The 26,911-nt window shown below is 34.7% G+C and overlaps 1 protein-coding gene across 17 annotated transcripts in view; it reads left to right on the forward strand.

Annotated features, from left to right (window-relative positions):
* Positions 1 to 26,911, forward strand: part of UNC79 (unc-79 homolog, NALCN channel complex subunit) — a 364,853-nt gene that overhangs the window by 108,070 nt on the left and 229,872 nt on the right. For all 17 annotated transcript variants that reach the window (XM_074235468.1, XM_074235454.1, XM_074235458.1 and 14 more), the window contains exon 8: positions 1,065 to 1,129. In XM_074235468.1, coding sequence (XP_074091569.1) covers positions 1,065 to 1,129 — 65 coding nt within the window. The remainder of the gene's footprint in view (positions 1 to 1,064; positions 1,130 to 26,911) is intronic.

Here is a 26,911-nt window from a genome sequence, read left to right on the forward strand (position 1 = left end):
TTAATTCTCCTGAAAATAAACTTGTTATTGCCTTATTAGGAAAAAATTTTTTTTGAAATGCTTTAGGTAACAACACTGCAGGGATAGTGATGATTCTTAGCTTAGTATTTCATTATCATGTGATCCCACTGACATAGTTTCTTGATTTACTGCTGTATGTCCCAAATTAAGCATCTAGAGAGAAACAAACCCCCGATTCTGCCATCAAAACCCCAGAAAGTTTAATTGGAATAAGGCCAATACAATTTGGAGTGGTGTTGATGGTAGGAGAAATATTTTCTTGGTCAAGTAATTTACTTGCTATTGTATAGTAGAAAGAATGTTGGATTTAGAGTCAAAGGATCTGAATTCAAATTCTGAACCTCACTTATTGCCTTTGGAACTTGGGTCTCAGTTTCTTCATCTGTAAAAGAAGGGGTTAGAGTAGACTAATGTTCCTTCTATCTCTGACTCTGAAAATCGTGTGGGCTTATGATCCTTCATGGTTAAGGAAAGAGCTTAATACAGCTTTTAAGAGTTACTCCATTATGATACTTTCACAGGACTAAATCTGAGGCTTTTAGGGAAGTGATGCATAATGCAAAGAATTCAAGCCAGGGAGATAGGAAATTAGGACCCTAGTCTCTGTTTAACCACCAACTAATGAACGTAGACAAATTCTTTAATCTCTCTGTACCTAAGTTTTCATGTCTGTGAAATGGGGATGATAACACTTGTCTTACAAATAACTGCAGATCAAATAATGCAACAATTTTAAAGATTTCAACATTGGATGTTAAAGTACTTTGTTAGATTAAAAAAACTATACAAAAATCTGGTGGTATTATAATCTCACTTTGTAGGACTTAATTGTTGCCTAGTGTTGTCTAATGGGAAAGATTGTATGAGCATAATTTCTTTTCCCAGTTTTTGATTGTTCAGACATTTAAGTGATTAGAATATGTCTTGAGGTCTCTCAGTAAAGGACCAATATAAACAAGAATCTAATGAAGAACTAAGAGGTGGTGTTAGGGAAGTAATAGCTGAAATGAGTAAATATTGATCAGTTGTGCTTTGCTTTACAGCCTGGAATCCCATCCACTGCCAGCATATTGAATGCCATAATGCAATTAACAAACCAGCGGTGAAGGTACTGTTTTATTTGACTGGGGGCCATATCATTCTGCCAATGGTCAAATTACTGGAAGCAAATGACTCTATGAAATAGAACAGAATGCAGCCATTCTTTTCTGAAACTCTTAGCCTTATGTTCTGTAGAAACCCTGCCTCTCTCCCTAAACCTTCCCACTCTGTATTCAACTTTTGCTGCAAATTGATTGGAGTTTGGCTAATTAATTTAACATAGAACATGGAATAGTAAAATCTGCAGGTTTTGACAAAAAAAAGTTTACAGCCAAATACTGGATTGTTAGGCTAATTATCACAATTATCTCATTGCTAACACTTGTCTTGGCCCTCGCAGGTTTTTGCTTTAGTTACTATAATTATGGTAGTAAATTAAATACTTACTGCATGCCACATTTTAGGTAGGGGATTGACAAACTGGACTGCATCCAGAAGTTGGCAAGGAGATTACAAACAATGTCATATAAGGACTGATTGAAGGAACTAATGAAGTTTCATGTGAAGAATTACAGACTTTGAGGATGAGATGAAGTGAGGTTATAATGTTATTACACTCATCAGGTATTTTAAAGTTTACCTTGTAGTAGAAGGATCAGACTTGTGTTTCTTGGTCTAGAAAGTCAAAACAGGACCAGTAAATGGAAACTTACATATGGGTTGCCTCTGTATATAATGACTTCCTATCTTTGGTAGTCTTCAAATGAAAGTTAAGATACAAGTTGTCATGGATATTGTAGAAGACGGTTTATGCTTCAGGTGGGGGGTGACAATCAAATTATCTCAGAGGCTTTTTCAAATTCTAAGATTCTGTGAATTCACATTTTTGAAACAAATGAAGGAAATTTCCTTTCATTTCATAAACTTTTAATGAGCACTTTTCTGGTCTAAGGTGCTACACTAGAAATAAAAAGATGAAAAAAATGACCTGCCCTTCAGGAACTTACTATCTGGTGAGACATGTATACCAATAACTATAATTCAAGTCAGAAAATGTTCATATGCATAATAGTCATTGTGACCTGAAAGATTTCAAAGGAGAGACCACTTTTAGCTAAACAGGTTTAATGGAGAAGGCTGTATCTGAGGTAGCTTTTAAAGGAAGAGAAGAGCAGTTAAGATAAGGAATATTTTTTTCCTGGCATGGGAAGACAATATATAGAAGCATGGAGAAAAAAGAGGTCAGGTAAAGATAAGGGAAGCATGATTTTTCCTTGTTACTATGTTTGTTTCAAGGTGAGATGACTGCAATGTTATGTAAATTCAAGCAATACATAGTTACATCATTCCTAAAGAACCCAGTTATAATTTATGATCAGTAACTGTGATGTATTGGAATAATGAACATGTGTGGAATGATAGGATTATTGGACTGAAGGGAATGATGAGAAAAGGGGAAAAGGAAGCATTGGTTCTTTGAATATAAATGATAAACTCATTTACCTGCCACTTACACGGCAATGTCATTGTGATAGGTTTTGGGCAAGAGACAAAGATAATTACACACACACACACACACACACACACACACACATTGTGGCTGTTCTTAAGGAGGTTCTAGTCTAGTAGGGGAAGAAAAGACATATACAAACTAGTGTAATAAAACATAACTTAGAATAAATTCTTATGAGGAATAGGTGTTATGAGGTCAAATGAGATATAAATCACTTTCCACTTAAGAGACTGAGAAAGTTTCATGTAAGAGGTATAGAAAGTGCAAAGAAACTAAAGGAAACTGATAAAATTATTAGTTTATAATGAAAAGAGCAAAACTGAGGGTAATCACACTGCAAGATTATAACAAGGGCCATTTTATATTGGCAGTCCAGGAGAAGCTAGATGAAACCTTTGTGCATGATCATGCATCTTTTATAGATTCCTGAGCATACTTCCACAGTAACTCTTTTAAACTTTTGTGATTTCATGTCCATCAATGTACCTGATACCCCTTACTCTAAGCAATGATCTTGTATTCTACTTTAATTGGGAAGTTGTAGAGGGTATTCATGTTTGAGGTACAGCTTGGACTTCTTGACCTGTAAGGACTCTTAAATTTTACACAATTATGGATTTTTCAAAAATTCTAAAGTTCTCAGAGAACTTAAAAAATCCCTTACTTCTCAGTTTATTCATTTAATTTTTTAAAAAAAATTTTAAATAATTTAAGCAAAATTAAAGCAAATTAAAAAAACATTAAGCAAATTAAAAAAGCAATTAAGCAAATAGATAATAAATACTTCAAGTCATATCTGTATGGTTTAGTAAAATAAATTCTCATGTTAGACATATTCAGAAATCTTTTTTCTTTTGCTACATTTTTTCTTTTAAATATAATTTTAATTTTCTAATTACATATAAAGACAATTTTTAATATTAATTTTTGTAATAAAATTTCAAGTTCTAAATTTTCTTCCTTTTTCCTTCATAAGATGGTAAAAATTTTATATATATTCTTGTTATAATTTAAGTTCATTACTATTAAGTTTCAGTTCTGTCAGGAGATTAGTGCAGTGTTGCATCTTTCATTCTTTTGGACTCTTGACTTTTCATTTAATTTCACTGGTCAGAGTTCTAGACTTTCAAAGTAATTTTTTGTTCTCTGTAATACTGTCACCATTATATGAATTGTTTTCCTAATTCTGCCCACTTAGCTTTGCCATCAGTTCATAAAGATTTTATCAGTTTCCTCTGAAATCAACCATTTCATCATTTTTTAATGGCACAAATAATAATCCATTTAATTCACATACCACACTGTTTTTAACCATTTTGATTTCTCTGGAATCAAAAAGATTCCCCTGGGTAGTGGTATAGCTGAATTAAAGGATATACATAGTTTGATAACTTTTGGGACATAGTTTCAAATTGCTTTCCAGAATACTTGGACCAATTTATAGTTCCACAAACAGTGCACTACAGTACTTGTTTTCCCGTAGTTCTTCCAACAATTGTCATTTCTCTCTTTTGCTATCTTTACCAATATGATAGGCATGAGGTAGAATCTCAAAGTTGATTTAATTTGCATTTATCTATTGGTTGATTTAGAACTTTTTTTAATGTGATTTTTGATAGCTTGGATTATTCCTTTGAAAATTGCCTATTCATGTCCTTTGACATGGGAGATAACTTTTTTTTAATTCTTTCTCCATACCTACTATTTCCTCCTTTCCTTAAGTATTGTAATGTTATCCATCTTCATAATACCTGAAAGATTTTCCATCCTTATTCCACCCACTTAAACATCATTGGTATTCTCCAGTGACTCATTGTCTTCTGTTTTCAGACATACAGAGGTATTTCCCCATCTAGAGAAAATCATTATTTGTTCCTGCTTTCCTCTTCTCCCTCCCCCCCATAACACCAAGTTTCTCTTTCCTTTTACTACTAGCCTTTTGGAATGAGTGTTTTGTATACACCGCCTACATTTTGCTAGTCTTTATTTACTCTTTAGTTTCCTACAGTTTGACTTCTAAAACCCCACAAACAACTAATGATTTCCAAAAGTATATTTTCAACTTATCTTTTTATCACTTATATTTCCCTCCCTCCATAATTTTTCCTTAATAAAGTTTGAAAATGGAATAAAAAGTTCCATGAATTAGCCTCATATTAAAAGAGCCTTATTTTATATACAGTATTTGATACACATGGTCCACACTTTTGCAGAGGAGTCAAGGGATATCTGTTCTTTGGATCCAGCTTTGGTTATTGTGATTTCATATCATTTGATTTTGCCAATTTACTGTTCAAGGTCAGCAATGATTTTGTGAAATCTAATTTTTTTTTCTCAATTCTTATTCTACTAGCTTCTCTGCAGAATCTGAGGCTGTTGATTATTACACCTGCTTGAAACTTTTTCCTCTCTTGGCTTCCTGGTTCTTCTTTCATTGTTCTTTCTCAATGTTATCTTTCTGTTCATAACCATAGGCTTCCATAGAGCTCAATCTTTGGTCCTCTGTCCTTATAAAACCTCTTTGGCTCAAGTTAATGGAAATATTCTCTAGATCCTTACTTGTGTGCTTTTTTCCCATCACTGTGCATTGCCTCTATCATTTCTTCCAAATCAATACTTTTTATTCCTACCTACTTCAAACTTCCCATTTCAAAGGATAGATGGGATTTTAGAGCTGGAGGACCTTAGAAGTCATGTAATTCAATCCACTTAATTTAAAAATGAGGAAATTGAAGCCCAGAGAGGTAAAAATGACTTGCTAAAATGGCTAAAAACAGTGTGGTATGTGATCACATCACAGTTCAGTTGACAGCCACAATACAATTCTAAGTCCTATGATTCCAAGTTCAATGCTTCTTCTATTGCAGCAAGATGTTGCCCTTTTTGTTAATTATACTATTCTTTTTCTAACTATCCATAATGAAAATCTGAGTGTTATCTTGTATTCTTTTCTTTCTTTTATTAGATATATCTTATCAATAACCAGAGGCAGAATGGCTCAAAGTTTAGAGAATTGATGTTGATGCCACAAGTCATATCTTTGATATTTACTGACCATGTGGCCTTGATCCAGTCACTTAAGCTTACATGTCTAGACAGCTCTCCAACACTTGAAAGAAAGGGCTATCTTTGTAAAGAAAGGGCTGTCTTAGTAGGGATAGTTTCTTCACTTGGGAGTTCCCCATTGTCAGTCGAAATCCTCAGCCCAGTCCCTATCATTATTCAGTCAACATTTATTAAATACCCACTATGTGCCAGGAGCTGTACTAAATTTTTTCCCTAATAAATAACTGTATCTTGCCAATTCTTTCTTCAAAATGTTTTAGAAACAATTAACACTCAGTTATGAGTTGAACTTTATATGCCTATCAGGGCACAAAATTGGGAAAGGACGGAATGAGAAAAGCAGGATTATTGTCTCATTTGATAAAAGTACAGACTATATGAAAATAGGAGGTGGAAGGGAAGATTGGAGTCAAATTGTGGGTTGAACCTTATATGTCAGAATTGCGATCTTATACTTTATTGGATAGGCAATGGGGAATCTTTGAACATTTCTGCATAAGGAAATAACACAATTGGAATAGTAAATTAGTAAGGTGACTTAGTAAGCTTTGGACTGGATTAATCACATAAGGTAAACATTTTATCTAGTCTTTATGTCTTTGGAAAAATGTATAAAAGTTGTAAAGGAAACAGACAAAAGTGGCTATTTGAGGATACCATTCATGATCTTAATGACAAGGAGACAGTAGACTAATTAAATAAAGAAAATACACTCCTGGAAAGTAATTTTCATTTATTTTGTTATTTAAAAGTTTTTTTTTCATGTTAATATATTAGGTCATGCTGTAAAAGTAAACACCCACCCCCACCAGAAGAAAGAGAAACTTCAAGAAAAATAAAGTGAGAGGGAAAAAAGTATGCTCCAGTCTGTATTCAGATACCATCAGCTCTGTCTTTGCTATAGATAGCATTCTTTATCATAATTCCATCAGAAAAATTGCTTTAATAGTTTTTTCCTACAGCTGCCATTGCTAGTTATATTTCCCTACATCCTATTCCTCCCCACTCCCATTTATTCTGTTCTCTTTCTCCTTTTATCCTGTCCCTCCTCAGAAGTATGTTATATCTGACTACCTTCTCCCACAATATTCTCCTTCTTCTATCCCCTATACTTCTCCATCCCTTCCCCCTGTCCCCATTCTCCCATTACTTTCCTCTCCTATTTTCCTCTAGAGTGAGATAGATTTCTAGATCCAATTGAGTGTGTATGTTATTTCCTCTCTGAGTCACTTTCTGATGAGAGTGAAGGCTCTCTCACTCTCCCTCGCCTCTGGAAGGTATTTTTAAAAAATGTTTTAGGTCATAAGAAGTAAGTCCAACATATAATGAAACACAAACTTTAAAGAAATAATTCTGTAAGTTTGATAAAGAAATGGGAAAAACCCCTAAAAAGTAAAAAGAACTTTGAAGTTTCAATACAGATGACCCCAAAGCACAAGTGTTTATGGATTAGGTGAGCAACTTCCAGGAAGTAGAATGGAAAGTTCCTCCACCTTGAAATTTGAAAGAGGTAAGACTAGGACGAAAAAGGAGGTTTTGATTCAATTCAAGAGAACATTTATTCAGCATGTTTTATGTGCAAGGCTTTGTGTTTAAATGGTCTGGATACAAAGTTGAAAAAAAGTCTCTGTCCTCAAGAATTTAAAATTGATTAAGGGGATAGACACTGATACAACTAAGTAATAATAGTCATAGTTTAGATTTATTGCGCATAACAATGACAAGGCACTTTCCTTGACACAACTTTCTGAGGTAGGAAATACAAATTTAATTTAATTTTACACATGGAGAAGTTGAAAGTCCAGGGTTATACATATAGGATCAGAACCATGACTTCAATCCAAGTTTTCTTAATTAAGGACCTGTGTTCTTTTTCCCTCATTAGACTGGGGGAAAAAAGAGGTCACTTTCAACTGAGGGGTACGTGTGTGCGTGCTCCTGGAAACTTTATGGAAAACAGGTCACCTTAGCTAGATCTTAAAGAAGGGCACTTTTTTTTTTATCAGACAGAGATGAAGAGGGAATGTGTTTAAAACATGCATACAAAAATGCATAAAAGTAGTATAAATAAATGATAAGTCAAAGATAGCTGATAATCTGGTTTGGTTTAAATGTTGAGTTATGAAGCTTAAGAAGATAGATTGTATCTAGTTTGTAGGGGTCTCAGAGGCTAGATTAAGGATTTATAAGACTGTAGCTACATTAAATATGGGCAATGGTTTAAAATTTTTAAAATTTATACCTTCTAAAATTTATACCTCTCCCAGTGTCAAGTACAGTGTCCTGAACACAGTAGAAACCTAATAATTGTTTGTTAATTGAATAAAGGAAAGATTGAAAGAAAGTTTCTGAGCAGGAGGTTCAGACCTGTGCATTAGATAGATTATTTGGGCACTATGTGAAGATTGGATTGATTAAAAAAAAGTAGCTGAGAGTATTTATTTACAAATTATTTCAACAAATGGTACTGGCAAAACATATACATTCAAAAAAGATATAAATAAATTTATGTTGGATCTCTAAAGGGCTACTTGGAGGGCTAAAAATATTTTTAATTATTTCCTGGACCTCTGAGATTGATGTTTTTTTATTTAAAAATATTTTATTTTTTTCAGTTATATGTAAAATAACTTTTACTTGTTTCTCTTTCCTTTTAAAAATATTTTATTTTATTTTTGAAATGTTTTCAACATTAATTTTTTGTAAGATTTTGAGTTCCACATTTTTCTGCCTCTCTCTACCCTTTCCCTCCTCTTCTGCATGACAGTGTGTAGTCTAATAGAGGTTATAAATGTATAATCATGTTTAATGTATTTCTATATTAGTCATTTTGTGAAAGAAGAATCAGAACAAAATCATGAGAAGAAAAAACATAAAACAAATTTTAAAAAATGAAAATAGTATGTATTTTTGGTTTGCATTCAGACTCCATAATTCTTTCTTTGGATGTATATGGCATTTTCCATTACATATCTTTTAGAATTATTTTTGCTCATTAATCTGCTGAGAGAAGTTAAGTCTATCATAATTGATCACTACATAATGTGCTGTTAATATGTACTATGTTCTCTTGATTCTGTTCACTTCACTCAGCATTAGTTCATAGAAGTCTTTCTAGGTTTTTCTGAAATCCACCTGCTCATAATTTCTTACAGAACAATAGTATGTCATCACATTCATAAAGTACAATTTGTTCAGCCATTCTCCAATTGATGGACATACCCTCAATTTCTAATTCTTTCTCACTACAAAAAGTGCTGCTATGAATATTTTTTACATGTAAATCTTTTTTCCTTTTTTTATGACCTCTTTGGGATACAGACCTAGTAGTGTAGTTGCTGGATCAAAGGATATGCCCAATTTTATAGCCCTTTGGGCACAGTTCTGAAGTTGATGTTAAGGAAGATGAACACATTTTCCCTCAACATGGCTCTATCGAAATGTTTTTATTCTAAAAAAGGAGGGGCAGATAGAGTCAGGTGAATATCTCACTGGAGAAACTGGGCATCTGCTTTGCTCAGGGAACAATTTTTCATCAGGAACAAGGGAATAATAATAAAGATAGGAACAATAAAGAAGATAAGAACTTCTATCAGAGGAATTTATTGGCAGATTTTATGATGCTCTGCTAAAATTCTATGATGTCTTGTTGTGTTGTGGTTCCCCGGGTTCCCAAAGCTGATACCCTAGAGTATAATCTCTGGCAGGTTGTATCATACTGGCTAAGTTTTGGCTGTAGGCTTGGTGATATATTACATATCTGTCATCTGAAGATCAACTAATGCTGAAAAGATTCATCATCAGGTTACCTCAGCGTGGTGAATTTTTTTAGTTATTGTAACATTAAAAGACCATTTATTAGTGAGAAGTTACAATTTATATCAATTGGAAAGCTATCCATAACAATGAAACTACCTGTACTTTAAGTATTGAGTAAGCATTTTGTCCTTCAGTTCCTCATTGTACGTACATGGTGGTGATTTTTGGGTTCTCAAAAGCTATGCCAGTAGGGTACAAGTTCTGGAAGGTTCTATCAAGCTGGAAAGATTTTGAGTATGGTCCAGGAAGGAAACATGCAATTTTTAAGGCCCTATTGTACACAGATTCTGTGCTAAGTGCTTTCTTTACAAATATTATTTTATTTGATCCTCAGGACTCTAGAAGATAGATGTTATTATTTATCCCTAATTTGCAGTTGAAGAAACTGAGAGATAAACAACTTGCTTAGGGTTATATAACTAGTAAGTATGATAATATTGAACTCAGACCCAGCTCTCCTCTTCTGGCTGTGTCACCAGATTAGCTCTGCATAATTACATTCATCAATGGTAGGATGATCATTAGGTGATAAAATTTTTGGAAGTAGTAATCTTTGAATCAAAATAAAATATAAAATGGAATTTTCCCCTATGTAGACCAATTCAATTTCTGCTTTGATGGTGGCAGAGCAGTCAAAAGGGAGGAAGGGAATGATGAGTCAAACAATTTTTAAATCTTCTCTAAATAATAATCTAGTTATCAGTATCTTATATATGAGACATTTGTCCAGTGATTAAAGAGTGGATTTATTACTGGGGTAACTGAGTCATATTAATATTGACATTTTTTATAATAAATGAAACCCCAAGTCAAAAGGAAGTTGCAACTAAAGGAAACAATGACTCACAAATTCTCCTTGGAAATACAAACCCAGGAGTTATATCATTTACATGGGATACTTGATCATCTTATTTTTAAGTGCTCATAATGTACATTTCTTATAAGATAACCAGGAAGATAATTATGCTTATGCACCATTTACAAGGAATAAAGATAAGAAATTCTACAGAGGAGTCAATAAGACTCTCTGAAATTTATTAGCATACACTTTAAACCCAGTACCTTCAGGGGAGGATAATCAAAATTATGTTGAAGTGTGGGTTCGGGGAAAAGAAACAAAGCTGGTTAAGTAGTTTCATATATATATATATGTATATATATATATATAATATAAATATATATCTATATATTTAAAGAAGTGGTGATAGACCTTGTAAGAACTCAATGACATTCCCCAAAACAAAATTGGTTCAAAGTTAAAGTAATTGATTATTGATGAGGTATTAATTATTGAATGAGATATCTGTGTATGCCAAATCATCACCTTATTAGAACAAATATCAGTCAGACAATAAACATTAAATGCATACCATGTGTTAAGCGCTGAAGATACCAAGAAAAGTTCTTGCTCTCTAGGACTCATTGTCTAATGGGGAAACAGCAGTACCTCAGTGCTACTGACTACACACATACAAGTTATTTATACGATAAATTAGAAATCATCAACCAAAGGAAAGCATTTGAAGTAAGGGAGATCAGGAAAAGACTTCTTGCAAAAAGTGGAGTTCTAGTTGGGATCTCAATTAGGACTTCAAGGAAGTTAATGAAACCAGGGGGAAGAGATGAAGAGGCAGAGCTTGTCTGGATGGAAGACAGTCAGTGAAACTTCCAGAATCAAGAGATGGAGTAACTTGTGTAAGGAACAGGAAGGAAGTTAATATTATTTGATCACAGAGTATGTGATAAAGAGTCAGAAGACTGGAGAGGTAAGGGGGTCAGGTTATGTAGAGCTCTGAATGACAACTGAGATTTTATATTTGATCCTACAGGTGATAGGGAGCTACTATGATTTATTGAGCAGTTAAGTGACATAATCAAAGCAACATTTTACAAAGAAGAATTTGTCAGCTGAGATGTGGATGAACTGGTTTGGGGAGAGGTTTGTGGTAAGGAGATCAACTATTAGGCTATTGTATTTGTCTAGATGATGAGAGCAAGCACCAAGGTGATGGAAGTTTGAAAAGAGAGAAGACAGGATATGGGAGAGATGTTATAAGGGAAAATCATCAGATCTTAACAACAGATTGGATATGGTAGGTAAGAGATAGTGAAGACTCAAAGGATAACTGTAGGCTGCAAGTCTAGATAACTGTCCTCAATAATCATAGAAAAATTTGAAAAGGGAGAGGTTCTAGGAGGAAAGAGAATGGGTTTAGTCTTGGATATGTTGAATTTAAGATGTCTAAGAGACATTTAGTTCAAGATGTCCCATAAACAGTCTAAATCAATATCCAATTAGAAGACAGAATAAATTAATGAAGATTTGACTTGTACTGAAAACAACTCCCTACAGAGCTATTTAATTATGTGATTGGTTGTGATAAGTAAGAATTGGCCAAAAGAACGGGTAAACAGAATTATATTCATTCTCAAGTTAGTTTAATTGATGTAAATCTGTCACCTTAATGAGCAGAACATAAGAGCCTAGCAACTGTCATGTCAACAATGTTTGGTTTCCTGGTCACATGGAAAGATATGGCAGACAATGGTAATATTGATTTAGAATATAATCTCATCTCCAAAATCTTTTTTTAATGTTATTCTATTTTTTCAATTACATGCAAAGACATAATTTTCAGCATTCATCTTTTTTTAAGCTTTTGAGTTCCATATTTTTCTACCCCCCTCACCATGACAGCAAGTAATCTGATTATAGGTTATACATGAATAATCATGTTTAACATATTTCCATATTAGTCAGATTGTGAAAGAAGAATTAAAACTAAGGAGGCAAAAGCCTCAGAGAGGTTTTCCAAAATTGTAAAGAGGATGATACTCATTGGATGTTTCAAATTAAATGTTCTGGAGGCATCTAAAACTTAAAATATTCAAAACAGAACTCATTGTTCCTTCTTTAAACATAGCTCTTTTCCAAACTCTCCTATTTGAGTGCAGTTATTCTTTGTAACTCTAGTTCACAACCTTAGTGTCACTCTAGTCTCCTTAATTTTACTCATATCATATCAGTTACCATATATTTCTACCTTTAAAATTTTCTTCCATCATTTCCCCTTTCTCTCCTCTCATGGCTACCACCTTAGTTTATTTCTTCATTTATTTCTTCATTATCTATTGCTTTGGCCTGTTACATAGTCTACTAATTATTTTCCCTAATTCAAGTGCCTCTTCACTATATCATCCATATAGTTAGCATAATGATTTTCTTAAAGCACAAATCTAACCATTTCACTTCACTATTCAATAAATTTCAGTAACTCCCTACTGCATCTAGGCTCAAATAGACTCTGCCACACAGCAGTGTCCTGACTTATCACTACTAAGGTAGACAGAAGTTAGGTGACTTGTTCTTGGACAGCTAGTAAGTATCTGTGGTCAAATTTGAACTCTTATCTTCCTTATTCCAAGCCCCTGTTTGCTGTAACCCTTAGTTGACTAAGATTAAAAGCATTCCAGGGCAATGCTAAAAATGAAAGTTTTCTAGCACTCTATCACAACTCAGGGGCAGCAATGAGGTAGTACAATGGATAGAGGTTGGGCCTGGAGTCAGGAAGATTCATCTTCCTGAGTTCAAATTTGGTCAGACACTTCCTAAATGTGTGACTCTGTGCAAATAGTTTAACCTTTCTTACCTCAGTTCCTTACTTATAAATGAACTGGAGAAGGAAATGCAAGTCAAGAAAACCCCAAATGAAGTCACGAAGAGTCAGATAGAACTGAAAAATGACTGAATAGTGCAACAATAATCACAAGTCAAGTGAGAGTCATTTAGCATATGGAGTCTATAATTCTGACTCTTTTCCCATTTTACCATGACTTGCTAGTTCTCTGCAGTAATTCAATTATATATTGCAAGCTCAGTCATTTGTCCAAAGCTTTTTTGCTATGGTTTCAAGAAATCTTGGAGTATATTTACATGGTCACTTATGGATCCATAATTTACTCATGTAATCCAGCACAATGGCTAGGCTTTCACAATAGGCTACATCTTTTATTATCTACTTTTACCTCACATTTATAGCTCACTTAATTTTATGCCAAAGAAGAGAGCCTTTTATTTTGATTTCTATAGGTCTCTAGGCTACTGACTAAACAGTGATTTCTTATTCTAGAAATTTGCTCTTGTCTTGTCTTTACAATCATACATGCTATCCTGGAACTCTTTCTCTGACTCCAAAATACTTAACCTGCTATTAGTCTTTCCTTAGGGAGACAATGGGGCAAAACAGAAGGATGTCAGAATACCTGGGTTCTAATTAAGTATATTTCCTTGGGCAAGACACTTAAAGCTCTTTTAATCCATTTCCTCATCTGTGAAATGGTGTTAACAATACTTCCTTACTCACAGAATTTTATGAGGTTTAAGTATGTTAATATGTGTAAAATGTTTTGTAGTCATAGGATGCTACATAGATTTTGGTTATTATTTCTCATATCTATATTTGTATAAGGTGAATATACATGTGAATATACAAGTAAGTATACATGAGATCAACTATTTTTGGTCTATGGTAAAATAAGCTATAAAACAATCCATAATAAATTAGGAAGAGGTCACCCTTCCTCTTTCACCTCTCTATAGAAAGTCAGACTAGAAAGGCTGATGATGTTAAGAGCTCTATGACTTCTAACCCAGGCTGTACTGAGAAATAGGAAAGACCACTTCCTTTGAAGAGAGGTATCAATTCCTTTATTGGTTTTCTACATCCAAGATATTAGGTAGCTTCCCTAGGCACAAATGCAAAAATAGGAGAACATAATCACAGAAATTTAAGGAAAGTCATTGGAGAATAGTTGACCTGTGGAACCATGCTGTTTTTCTTTTTTTTAAGCATTAAAAAATTTTTTTATTTATACATTACTACAGTGGTCTTATTGTAAAAGTAAACATAATCCCCCCCCCATCTCCCCACAAAGATGGAGAAACCTCACAAAAAATAAAGTGAGAGTAAAAGAAAAAAATGTAGTTCAGTTTGTGTTCAGATACTATCAACTCTGTTTCTGGGATAGATTGCATTCTTTTAAAACATTTTTTATTATTTATTTAAGACAATGGGGTTAAAAGACTTGCCCAAGGTCACATAGATAGGTAATTATTAAGTGTCTGAGTCTGGATTTGAACTCAGGTCCTCCTGACTTCAGGGCCAGTGCTCTGTCTACTGTGCCACCTAGCTGCTCCTTAGATCATATTTTTTATCATGTCCATCAGAGAAGTTGTTTCAATATTTTTTCCCCACAGTTGCTACTGCTAACTGTATTTCCTTCATCTATTCCTCTTCACTCCCATTTATTCTGTTCTCTCTTTCTCTCTCTCCTTTCACTTTATCCTTCCTCAAAAATGTGTTGTGGGGCAGCCAAGTGGCACAGTGGACAGAGCATGGACCCTGGAGTCAGGAGGACCCAAGCCCAAACAGGTCTCAGATACCCAACAAACATCCAGCTATGTGATCCTGGGCAAGCCGCCCAACCTCACCAACCTGCAAACAAAAAAAATGTGTTGTATCTGACTACCCTCTCCCACAATATTTTCTCTCCTTTATCACCTACAGCCCATTCCCCTCCCTCTGTCCCTTTTCTCCCATTCCCTTCCTCCTTCTTTTCCTCTAGGTAAGATAGATTTCTAAACACTTATTATATTTCTATACACTTATTAAGGATGTATATTGTTTCCTCTGAGTCATTTCTGATGAGAATGGAGGCTCCCTCATTTCCCCCTCCACCTCCCCCCCTTCCACTCCATTGCAAAAGCTTTTTCTTGACTCTTTTATTTGAAATATCTTAGCCCATTCTAGCTCTCCTTTCCCTTTTCCTCAGTAAATTTCTTTCATGCCCATTAACTCCATCTTTATAATATATTGTACCTTCATATTCAGCTCTCTCCTGTACCTTGTCTATATTTGCTCTTTCTAACTGCTCTGATAGAAGAATTCATATGAGTATTATCAGTATCATCTTTCCATGCAGTAATACATGCAGTTCATCATCATTAAATCCCTCATAATTTGCCCTTCCCATACACACTCTCTTTGTTTTACCTGAGTCCTGTAATTGGAGATCAAACTTTCTGTTCAGCTCTGGCTGTTTCGATAGGAAAGTTTGAAATTCCCCTATTTCATTAATTGGCTGTCTTTTCCCCCTGGAAGAGGATGTTCAGTTTTGCTGGGTAGTTGATTCTTGGTTGCATTCCAAGCTCTTTTGCCTTTTGGAATATCATATTCTATACCTTCAAGCCCTTAATGTGGATGCTGCTTAGTCCTGTGTAATCCCAACTACAGCTCCATGATATTTGAATTGTTTCTTTCTGGCTGCTTGTAGTATTTTCTCTTTGACTTGGGAGTTTTGGGATTTGGCTATAATATTCCTAGGAGTTATCTTTTTGGTCTCTCTTTCAGGAGGAGATCAGTGGATTCTCTCAATTTCTATTTCTATTTTCCTGTTAGAAATCCTTCAAAAATGAAGTCAAGGCTCTTTTCTTGATCATGACTTTCAGGTAGCCCAATAATTTTTTGAATTTTCTCTTCTGGATCTGTTTTCCATATCAGTTGTTTTTCCAATGAGAAAATACACATTTTCTTCTAGTTTTTCATTCTTTTGGTTTTGCTTTATTGTTTCTTGATTTCTCACAATGTCATCTGCTTCTTTCAGCTCCATTCTACATTTGAAGGAGTTGTTTTCTTCAGAGAGCTTTCTTATTTCCTTTTCCACCTGGTCAATTCTGCTTTTTAAGGCATTCTTCTCCTCATTGACCTTTTGCAACACTTTTCTCATTTAAGCTAAACTGGTTTTTAACATGCTGTTTTCTTTGGTACTTTTTGGTAATTCCTTCACTAAACTACTGACTTGGTTTTCATGATTTTCTTGAATAGTTCTCATTTCTCTTCCCAATTCTTCCTCTACCTGACTTAGTTGATTTTCAAAACCTTATTTTAAGTTCTTCTACAGCCTGAGCCCAATTCACATTTTTCTTTGAGGCTTTGGATACAGAAGCTTTCACTTTGTCATCATCTGAAGGTGTGTTTTGATCTTCCATGGGACCACAGTAATTATCTTTAGTCAGATTGTTTTTATTCTGTTTACTCATTTCCCCAGTCTATGACCTGGTTTTATTATACTTCCCAAGCTTCTGAGTGTTTTGGGGACATGCCTCCCCCCAAGGAACTCAATTTCTTTCTTTTTTTTATTTTTATTTTTTAGGTTTTTGCAGGGCAAATGGGGTTAAGTGGCTTGCCCAAGGCCACACAGCTAGGTAAATATTAAGTGTCTAAGGCCAGATTTGAATTCAGGTCCTCCTGACTCCAGGGCCAGTGCTCTATCCCCTGTGCCACCTAGCTGCCCCAAGGAACTCAATTTATTCATTATGAGAGACTCTCATTGCTCTCTTGCCTGTGCTCTGGTCTGTGGATGACCACAAGCAATCCCCTCTGCCCTGGAGCTGTGAGGAGGGTCCCTATTCTGCTATGGCATAGGGGACCCCAGACTGTGACCAGGGTCTGAATATGGACAAAGCAGAGTTTTATGTCATGGACAGAGGAGAGACCTCAACAATCTCCCCCCACCCCTTACTGTCTGTGGGCTGAGCACTCAGGAAGTGGCTGCTGGGCAGCTCTCTGCTGGATGGCCTTGCAGGCCTGCTTCCATTTCCCTGCCAGGTCTGTGCTAAGGTCTGAGCTACACTGAGCTCTGTGCTCATTCTTGATGAGTTTTCCTGCTGACCTTCCAAATTGTCTTTAGTGGGTTGGGAGGTCTGGAAACAACTCCTGCTACCATGAACCTGGGTGCCCCCCTAGGGACTCAGATACCCTGTGGGCTGTTGCTGGCAGGCTGGAGCTTGTTTACTCCAGTGTGGGCATGACCTGGGATGCACTGTGGCCTCTTCCAACCCTGGTGGAACAGAGACTTCCCGAGGATCTTCCAAGTTATATTGGGCTGGAAAATTGTTTCCGTCGGTCTTTCTGTGGGTTCTACCACTCTAGAATTTGGTTAGTCATCATTTTAAGTTATTTAGAATGTTCTAGAAGAGAACTTCTGGGAATTCCTGCCTCCATGCCATCATCTTGACTCTACCCCTCACCGTGTCATTTTTCTACAAAACGTTCTTCCCTTGCTCTCTTGCTTTTTTTTTTTCCTTCAAGTTCACACCCATCTGGACACACACAACTGGAGTATAATAGACCAGGATCACACCAACCCAGAAGCTTCTTACCATCAGAAGTTCTTCCTACCTTTATCTTCCTACCATTAGGCAGTTGCCATATAAGATGAGTGCTTTCTAATTGGGGGACTTTCATTACAGCTGTGAATAGAAGCAGGGGCTTAACTGTTTTGCCTCTCCATTTTTTTTGGATTGTAGAGTAATTTACTAAAGACACTATTGTTTAAACATCAAGCCAATCATTTATTGTTCATTAAGTACACATCATTATTTTAATATGACAAAATGATACATGAATGGATAATAGATTATTACATACTTCTTAAATTCACAGCCTCCCTACTTAACTAGATCACATCCCCCAAAAGTTTAGCCAATCCTGGATTTAAAATCATGATGCTGTATTCCCCAGTCACTTTGAAGATTGCCCCCACCAATTATTAAAATAGATAATTAAGATGTTTCTTTTAAAAAAAAAATCTGACTTGTCTTAGGTGGTTTAGATCAGGGACTCCTAAAATGTAGAATATGGTCTACTGGTATTTCTCAAAGCATTGAATTATGGATTTTATGGAATTTATGGAAATTATGGAATTTAGAGTATGGCAGAATTTAGATATCACCAGATCAAACATCTTAATTCCACAGAAAAGGGACATAAAAATCAGAGCTATTAAATGATTTCTCTTAGGTCACTAATTCAGCAATAGAAGGCAACTTTTGTGGTTCTCAGGTCAGTATTCTTTCTTCCACAATAAATTATCCCTTATTTGATAAATCTCCAAGTCTGTGCCATGCCCCTTTCTTCATTCATGTTTCCTTTCCCACACTCTTCTCTCTGAAGTTAGCTAGTGTTCTTAATGGGAAGGGAGAGTTCAAATGGCAGTGACATCTCACAGAAATTTTTGAATTTGAGTTAGATGATATCCAAGGTCAGCTTCTAGCTCCAGTAGGCTACACTCCACTACACTCAGGAACTTAATTGTTGCCAAGCCCTTCTCTATATTTAAAGATTTTCAGCAATGTTCTCTTAATTAGAAGATTAAAAATAGTTCTTCATAACATAGTTGGTGATATTAATTAATTTATCAAAAATCAGGAATCTCCACTAAAGTTTCTTCCAATACCTCAACATGACATGGAAGTGACACTAGGTAGGCTTCAAGTAGATATTCTTTGATGGAATTTATGTCTGTTACCTGATGACTAACCTAGCTCTGTGGACAGTGATATTTCCAAAGGGTTGAGCACTAATTATGAATATTTTTGATTATAGTAACATGAGAAGATCATCTTATAAACATTATAATCTACCTCATTGGAAAGGGTGATTCACCAATGAAATTAGATTACTAAAGTACTGAAATAAGAGGCAGAGGAAATGGGGCATTATAATTTCATGACATCTTTTCCAACAACTCTTTGATTCCATTATGCTGCCAATAGTTCTGAGAGGAAAGGAGAGTTTTTTAACTGGTAGACATGGCATTGAGATCAAAGAAGAAAAAACAACATTTGTAAGATTCTCTGGTTTAGTTTTAATGTAGGATACCTTCTGAGAAAAAGGATATTATTACATAAATCAATTAAGAAACAATGTATCATGATGTAAATGATATTAGAACTTGAATTAGTGAACCTGGGTTTAAGTCCAGTTCTGACACTTCCTATCTGTGTAATTGTGGGAAAACCTTTATGAGCCTCAGTTTCCTTAAATGTGAAATGGAAGTTGTATTATCTGAACTTCCTACCTTGAAGGGTTGTTATTGAGAATAATACTTTATGAACCATAACATACACATAGATGCTTTCAATTGTTTTTATGTGGTCGTGGGGATCTAAATTTCAAGAACAATGACTGGAGGGAGTGATGACATTAATGGAATCAGACTATTTTTTAAAATTAATTAATTAATTATCATCCATATGTATATTTATATTTTTAAGTTACAAAATTTCCTTCCACCCTCTCTCCCTACCCCTCTCTCCTCAGCAGTGAATACTTAGGTTAGCACTGTACATACATATTTTTGATAAACATATTTACAGATTGGTTATTTTCAGTATGAGGAATTAGGATTAAGGAAAAGAGATACGTAAGAGATAAGTTTTATAAAGTGTTCATAGGATTCTGAAGGGGTTTTTTTGTGTGTTTTGTTTTGTTTTGTTTTTCTGCCTCTGGATGGGGATAATGTTATCCATTGCCGGTCTAATACAGTTGTCCTAGCTCTCTGAACTGCTGAGAGGAGCTGCTTCCATCAAAGTTGTTCATCTCATAATGTTGTTGTTAATGTGTACATTAAAGCAAAACTTTTACTCTTTGCAGATGATATGATGGTATATTTAGAGAAACTGAGAAAATCATCTAAAAAACTTCTTGAAACAATTAAAAAATTCAATAAAGTAGCAGGATATATAAAATAAACCCACATAAATAATCAGCATTTCTATGGACAAGAAAGTCCAAGAGCAAGAGATAGAGAAATTCCATTTAAAATAACTATAGACAACATTAAATACCTGGGAATCTACCTCCCAAGACAAACTCAGAAACTGTATGAACACAATTATAAAGCACTTCTCACCCAAATAAAGTCAGATTTAGATAACTGGGAAAATGCCAAATGCTCATGTTAGGTCAAGGTAATATAATAAAAACGAAAATTTTACTCATTAAACTACTTATTCAATGCCTTACCAATCAAACTACCAAATAATGTCTTTACAGGGCTAGAAAAAATAGTAACAAAATTCATCTGGAGCAACAAAAGGGCCAGAATAGCAAAGGAACTGATGAAAAAAAATGTAAAAGAAGGTGGCCTAGTTTTACCAGATCTAAAACTATACTATATGATGACTAACCTAGCTCTGTGGAGCTACCTGGCACTAGTTAAGAAATAGAGTAATGGATCAATGGATTAGGATAGGTTCAAAAGAAACTGCAGTAAATGACTGCAGCAATCTACTGTTTGACAAACCCAAAGACATCAGCTTCTGGGAAAAGAACCTCACTATTTGACAAAAATTGTTGGGGAAAACTGGAAAATAGTATGATAAAAGCTAGGCATAGATCACAGACCATATGCCAAAATAAGAATGGGTAAAGGATTTAGACATAAAGAGTGACACCATAGATAACTTAATAGACCAAGAAATACTCTATCAGATCTATGGACAGGGGATAAATTTATGACCAAACAAGAATTAGAGCACATTATAAATTGCAAAATGAATGATTCTGACTTTATTAAATTAAAAAGGTTTTGCACTAATAAAATCAATGCTGCCAAAATTAGAAGGAAAGCAGAAAGCTGGGAAACAATCTTCATCACTAGGAGTTCTGATAAAGGTCTCATTTCTAAAATATATAGAGAATTGCATCAAATTTATAAGGTTACAAGTCATTCCCCAATTGTCAAATGGTCAAAGGATATGAATAGACAATTTTTAAATGAAGAAATTAAAGTTATATATATAATCATATGAAAAATGCCTCAAGTCATTATTGATTAGAGAAATGCAAATTAAAACAACAATGAAGTATCACCTCACACCTATTAGATTGGCCAAGATGAAAAAAAGGGAAAATGATCAATGTTGGAGATATTGTGGGAGGACTGGGGCATTGATACATTGCTGGTGGAGTTGTGAATGGATCCAACCTTTCTGGAGAGCAACATGGAACTATGCCCAAAATACAATAAAACTGTTCACATTCTTTGACCCAGAAATTCCAATTCTAAGTCTACATCCAGAAGAAATCATAAAAAAGGGAAAAGTCCTACATGTTCTAAAATATTCATAGCAGCTCTTTTTGTAGTGGCAAAGAATTGGAACTTGAGGGGATGCCCATCAATTAGAGAATAGCTAAACAAATTATGGTACATGATTATTATGGTTCTATAAGAACCCAGAAATGGTTGGACTCTAGAGAATCATGGAATGACTTATAGGATCTGATGCTAAGTGAGGGGAATAGAACCAAGAAATTAGATTTTTAAAGCACTGAAATAAGAGGTAGGAGGATATGGAACACTATAAGCCTAGGATTTCATGACATCTTTTCCAACTTTGATCCCATCATGCTGCTAAAGATACTAAGTGGGAAGGAGAGCCTACAATCTACTTCAGTTCATTCTTTTTTTTTTTAGATTTTTTTTTTTTAGGTTTTTTGCAAGGCAAATGGGGTTAAGTGGCTTGCCCAAGGCTACACAGCTAGGTAATTATTAAGTTTCTGAGACCGCATTTGAACCCAGGTATTCCTGACTTCAAGGCCAGTGTTTTAATCCACTATGCCAACTAGCCGCCCCCTCATTCTCAACCTTTGACTGTCTGACAAAGCCTATGGAACCTTCTCAGATCACTGTTTTTATTTTTAAGAGTTCTTGTTTTGTTTTGTAAGGCAATGGGGTTAAGTGACTTGCCCCAGGTCACACAGCTAGGTACATATTAAGTTGCTCAAGTCGGATTTGAACTCAGGTCCTCCTGACTCCAGGGCCAATGCTCTCTATCCAATGCACTACCTAGCTGTCCCCTAGAGTTCTGTTTTTAAATACATAAAATAAAATAAGATTATAAAGGAAACCACTTATATTTCAATTATATTGAAATAATTATCAAGATAGTTAAGAAAAACAAGTTCACAGAATCCTAGGTTAAGTAGAACATACATATTAAGTAGAATATACATATTAAGTAGAATATACATATTAAGTAGAATATACATATATATTAACTTAAGAAAGACTAAAGGGAAAGAATGATCTTTCTGTAGTCTCAAGGTATTATGGAGTGGAAGGATATGTGGTAGGTTTAAAAACTAAAAAATTTGAGTTAGATTGTTATGTATTGCTTTCATTAAGTTTTTAATTTTTTTGGTTTTATCTGGAAATCACTTAATAAGATATTTGAATATAAATGAGTATTTAATACATATAACAACTGAACTTAAAAACAATGAACAGGAGAAATAGAAAATTGATGGCATTATATAAAAACATATCCAACAAAATAATACTTAAAAAAATCTGAGTATGGAGGCTCTTGAGGGCCAGAGAGAATCTGGGACAGCCATATCTTGCCTCAGGGAAAAATAAATGTAACTGAACCTGTGGATTTGTTAATTTGGGGAAGGAGCAGTCCAGTTTGGCAACCCTCCTGAACAAAACTGTAATGCTCTCTTGAAGTCTCTTAAGACACTGGATCTAGCTATGTTGACTTAAATGTGGGATGCATTAACAAATCAAGTGTAGTTAGTAATAGAGGTGCAGAATAAGGGCTGTCTCTGAAATTAGGAACATCTGGAGCTCATGTCTGTATATAGAATCACAGATTATATAGTTACCTCAAGAGGCCATGTAGTACAGTTTATATATCTATACCTGGAGAGGAATCTCCTTGATCACAATTGTTTCAACTATTCATCAAGTTTCCACTTATAGATTCTAGTAATGGAGAATATGGAACACTTTATGCTATACCTCATTGAGAATCAACCAACAACATTTATTGTTTATTATCCACTATATTCTAGTGCCCAACACAGTACTAGGGACTAGGAATACAAGACGTAAGTGAAATAATGACTTCCTTTTAGGAACATATATTCTAGATAGTAATGTGATAGAGAAAATATAATTTTGGGAGGAAGGTGCTAGTAGTTGGTAGGGGATCAGGAAAGGCTTCATGTAGAAGGTGATAACCTGAGCTAACCCTTTAAATATCCTTAATGATTTAAAAGGGTAGACTTGGGGAAGGACTGCATTGAAAAAACCAGAAAGAAATAATGCAAAAATACAAAAATAGAAGATATAATGACATGTATTGGCAACAGCAATAAGACCAGTTTGACTTGACCATAGCATGCATACAGGGGCATGTCTGCAAGATTAGTTGAGACCAAATTGTGAAGGACTTTAAATTTCAAACAGAAATTTATTTTTGACCATAGAGGTAATAAGGAAACCCCAAATTTCATAGAGTAATGGAATGGTGTTATCAGTCCTGTGCTTAGGTAAATTACTTTTACAGCATTACACAGAGGATGGAATAGAGTGGGGAGAAACTGTAATCAGAGATTATTTGGTTGTAGCAAATAGTAATGGGGATCTGAATTAGGGTAATGTTTATGTGAGGGAGATAAGGAGATGGATGTGAGAGATGGTATGGAGGCAGAAAGGAAAAGATTTGGCAACTGATCAGAGGTTTGTAATGAGTGAGAGTTATGAATCTAGAATGACACTAAGGATATGAACCTGGGTATTTGGAAGGACGGTGAGGAAAATTTGGAACAGAAGTGAGTTTTGAGAAGGAAAGAAGATGGATTCTGTTTCAGATCATTATAGGACATCCAGCTTAAAGTGACTAATAGGCAATTAGTGATGTGGGATTGTAGTTTAGGGGAGAAATTATAGCAGTAGGGGGGATATAAATCTGAGAATCATTGGCATAATCCATATGAAGTGATGAGAAGAGGACTCAGGGCAGAGCCTTAGGGTATACTTAGAGAAGATGAGATACAGATGATCCTACAAAGGTGGTGGAGAAAGAGTAGGGAGACAGATAAGAGAAGAAATAGAAGTAAGTGGAAAAACCAGAGAGGAGGGATGATTTAGGAGAGGGTGAACAAGAGAGTCAAATATTGCAGAGTGATCAAGAAGGATGAAATTGGCAAAAAAGAGATCACTAGTAATTTTGGAGAGAGTTAGTTTGCTTGAATAATGAGGCCAGATAACAAACACAAAAGTCTGAGGAGTGAGAGGTAAGGAAATGGAATTAACAATGGTAGACAGCTTTCTTTTAGGAGTTTGACTAAGAAAGGGAAGAGACATAGCAGATAACTTGAGGGAATGGTATGGTCTAATGTGGGCTCGTTTACTTTTTTTAAAGAATGGAAGAGACAGCCTCTAATGAAATCTGAGGGTTATTTCAGTTGTGAAAAGAATGATAATACAATTTTTCTTAATTGAAAAAAACCCTAGAAAATCTGAATCTTTAAGATGTAATAGATACATTGAGATGTGATTACTTGTTTATATAAAAACTCTTCACTTTGAAAAAAACATGCTACAGGATATTTAAAAAAATGAGCCTTCTTAGTGCTTCAGACATTTCTAAATAAATGATTATGGGTTTCATACAATTTAAAGCTGGAAGGGACTGTGGAAATTATCCAACCTCTCTTTTTTCACAGGAGGAAACCAAGGCCTAGGTGGGGCAAGTGCCCAAGTCATGCAGCTGGTAAATATCTCACCTGGAATTTAAGCCAAAGTCTCCAAATTTAATACTCTTTCTTCTAGGAATGAGATGAAATAAAAACCTTTAGATTCAAGTGTTAGAAATCACTTTTGATGATCAATCAGGAATTAAGATAAAATATTACAAAAGTTAAAATGTAAGTAAATGGAAAAATAGTACTCATTGGAAAAGTTCAATTTATATATAACTTTTGAGGAATGCATGAGTTGTTTAAAATGAGATTTCTTTATAAGAAGCTTTAAAAAGTTTATATCAGTTTATATATCCATTAACTCCCAATGACAAAATTGTCTACTTTTTCCAGGAGAAAATTTGCTTATCCATTGTTAAAGCAAAATATAATAAAGGTGAACTGAGTTTAGGCATTGGCAGGTGGTCAAGTTAGGTAATGTGTGTTATGTTGTAGCAGTTCTGCTAGGATCATTATTATAAATCTCCTATTTAAAGGGATATGATTTCTTAACCATAGAAATTCAACTGGCTTTCATAGAGCAAGATGCTGGTGTAGTTAGTAAAACACATGTACATCCCTAAATCTGGAAAATTTACATGAAGAATAGCATGATATAAAGGAAAGAACACTAGACTAAGAATAAGGAAATCTTGGCTCTGCAATAAATTCATTGTTTTTGACTTTGGGCAAATTTCTTTCCCTCTCTGGGTCTAAATTTTCTAATTTATAAAATGAGAGGTTTGACCTAGATCAATCAATTTAGAAACATTTATTAAGTTCCTACTATTTGCCAGGCATTGGGGCAGATATTGCACAGAGATAAAAATGAAGAGATCCTGTTCTCAAAGAGCTTATATTCTAATGGAGGAAATAACATGTAAAGTTAAGTAAATATAAACTATATTTTATAAAATATAAAACAGTATAATAAAAGTAATATTTTCAGGGGAAGTAATGGTGAGATAGCAGGTGAGGGATCAGGAAGGGCTTCAAGAGGTGATATTTAAGCTGAGCTTTGAGGGAAGCTGGGAATTCTAAGAGACGGAAGTGTAGAGGAAGTAATGACTTTTAACAAGGAGGTCTATTCTTTATAACGGGTAAAAAATGGATTTTCACAGTTGGATATAGTCATCATCTTTACTTGTAGAAGGACTTGGTCCCTCATACTCTATTTCTCTTTGGGGTTGACTTGTTCTTTTAGCCTGCTTACACAATAACACATCTAAGTTTTTGGAGGTTCACCACTATCACAAGATCCCAGGGAAAACTTTAGAGGGAAAATACATTTCCAGTTCTTCATCCTTCATGCAATATTTTTCTGTTTATACAACCAACTACAAACAACAATAATACTTTTGGATATTAAACATAACTAACTTAATAAGGCAAGATAAATATAGATATTAATATATTCAACAAAGTACTTAAATAATACATTACAACACATATAAACGTAGATCACATCAGAACACTCAATAGCTGTGGTGAATATCTCTATAGTTAAAATACAAATAAATGAGAAAATTGTACTTATTGGCCAAAGTTCAATTTATATACAACTTTTGAGGAATGCATGAGTTATTTAAAATAAGTTCTATCTACAAGAGCTTAAAAAAGGTCTATCGGGTGGCTAGGTGGCATAGTGGATAAAGTACCGGCCTTGGAGTCAGGAGTACCTGGGTTCAAATCCGGTCTCAGATACTTAATAATTACCTAGCTGTGTGGCCTTGGGCAAGCCACTTAACCCCATTTGCCTTGCAAAAACCTAAAAAAAAAAGGTCTATCAGTTTATATATTCATGAGCTCCTAGTGACAACCTGCCATGAGGCAGGAAAATTCATACTTTGGATAATTAACTCTCGACTTCACAGTTCAATTTTCTTAGCCCATCCAGGAACATCTGCACTATATGAAACTGCTTCTCTACTCACTGCTTGCTCAACAGCTCTCTTAAGCTGGGAAAATCCTCTCTTTGACTGACAGTTGACTTTGAGCTTCACTATAATATATGCAAATTGAGGGACTCTCTTTTGTTTCTTGTTGTATACATGGAGCTTAGCATGGTGTCTGA

Source organism: Macrotis lagotis, chromosome 4 (genome assembly GCF_037893015.1).
Source record: "Macrotis lagotis isolate mMagLag1 chromosome 4, bilby.v1.9.chrom.fasta, whole genome shotgun sequence".
Lineage (NCBI taxonomy): Eukaryota > Metazoa > Chordata > Mammalia > Peramelemorphia > Peramelidae > Macrotis > Macrotis lagotis.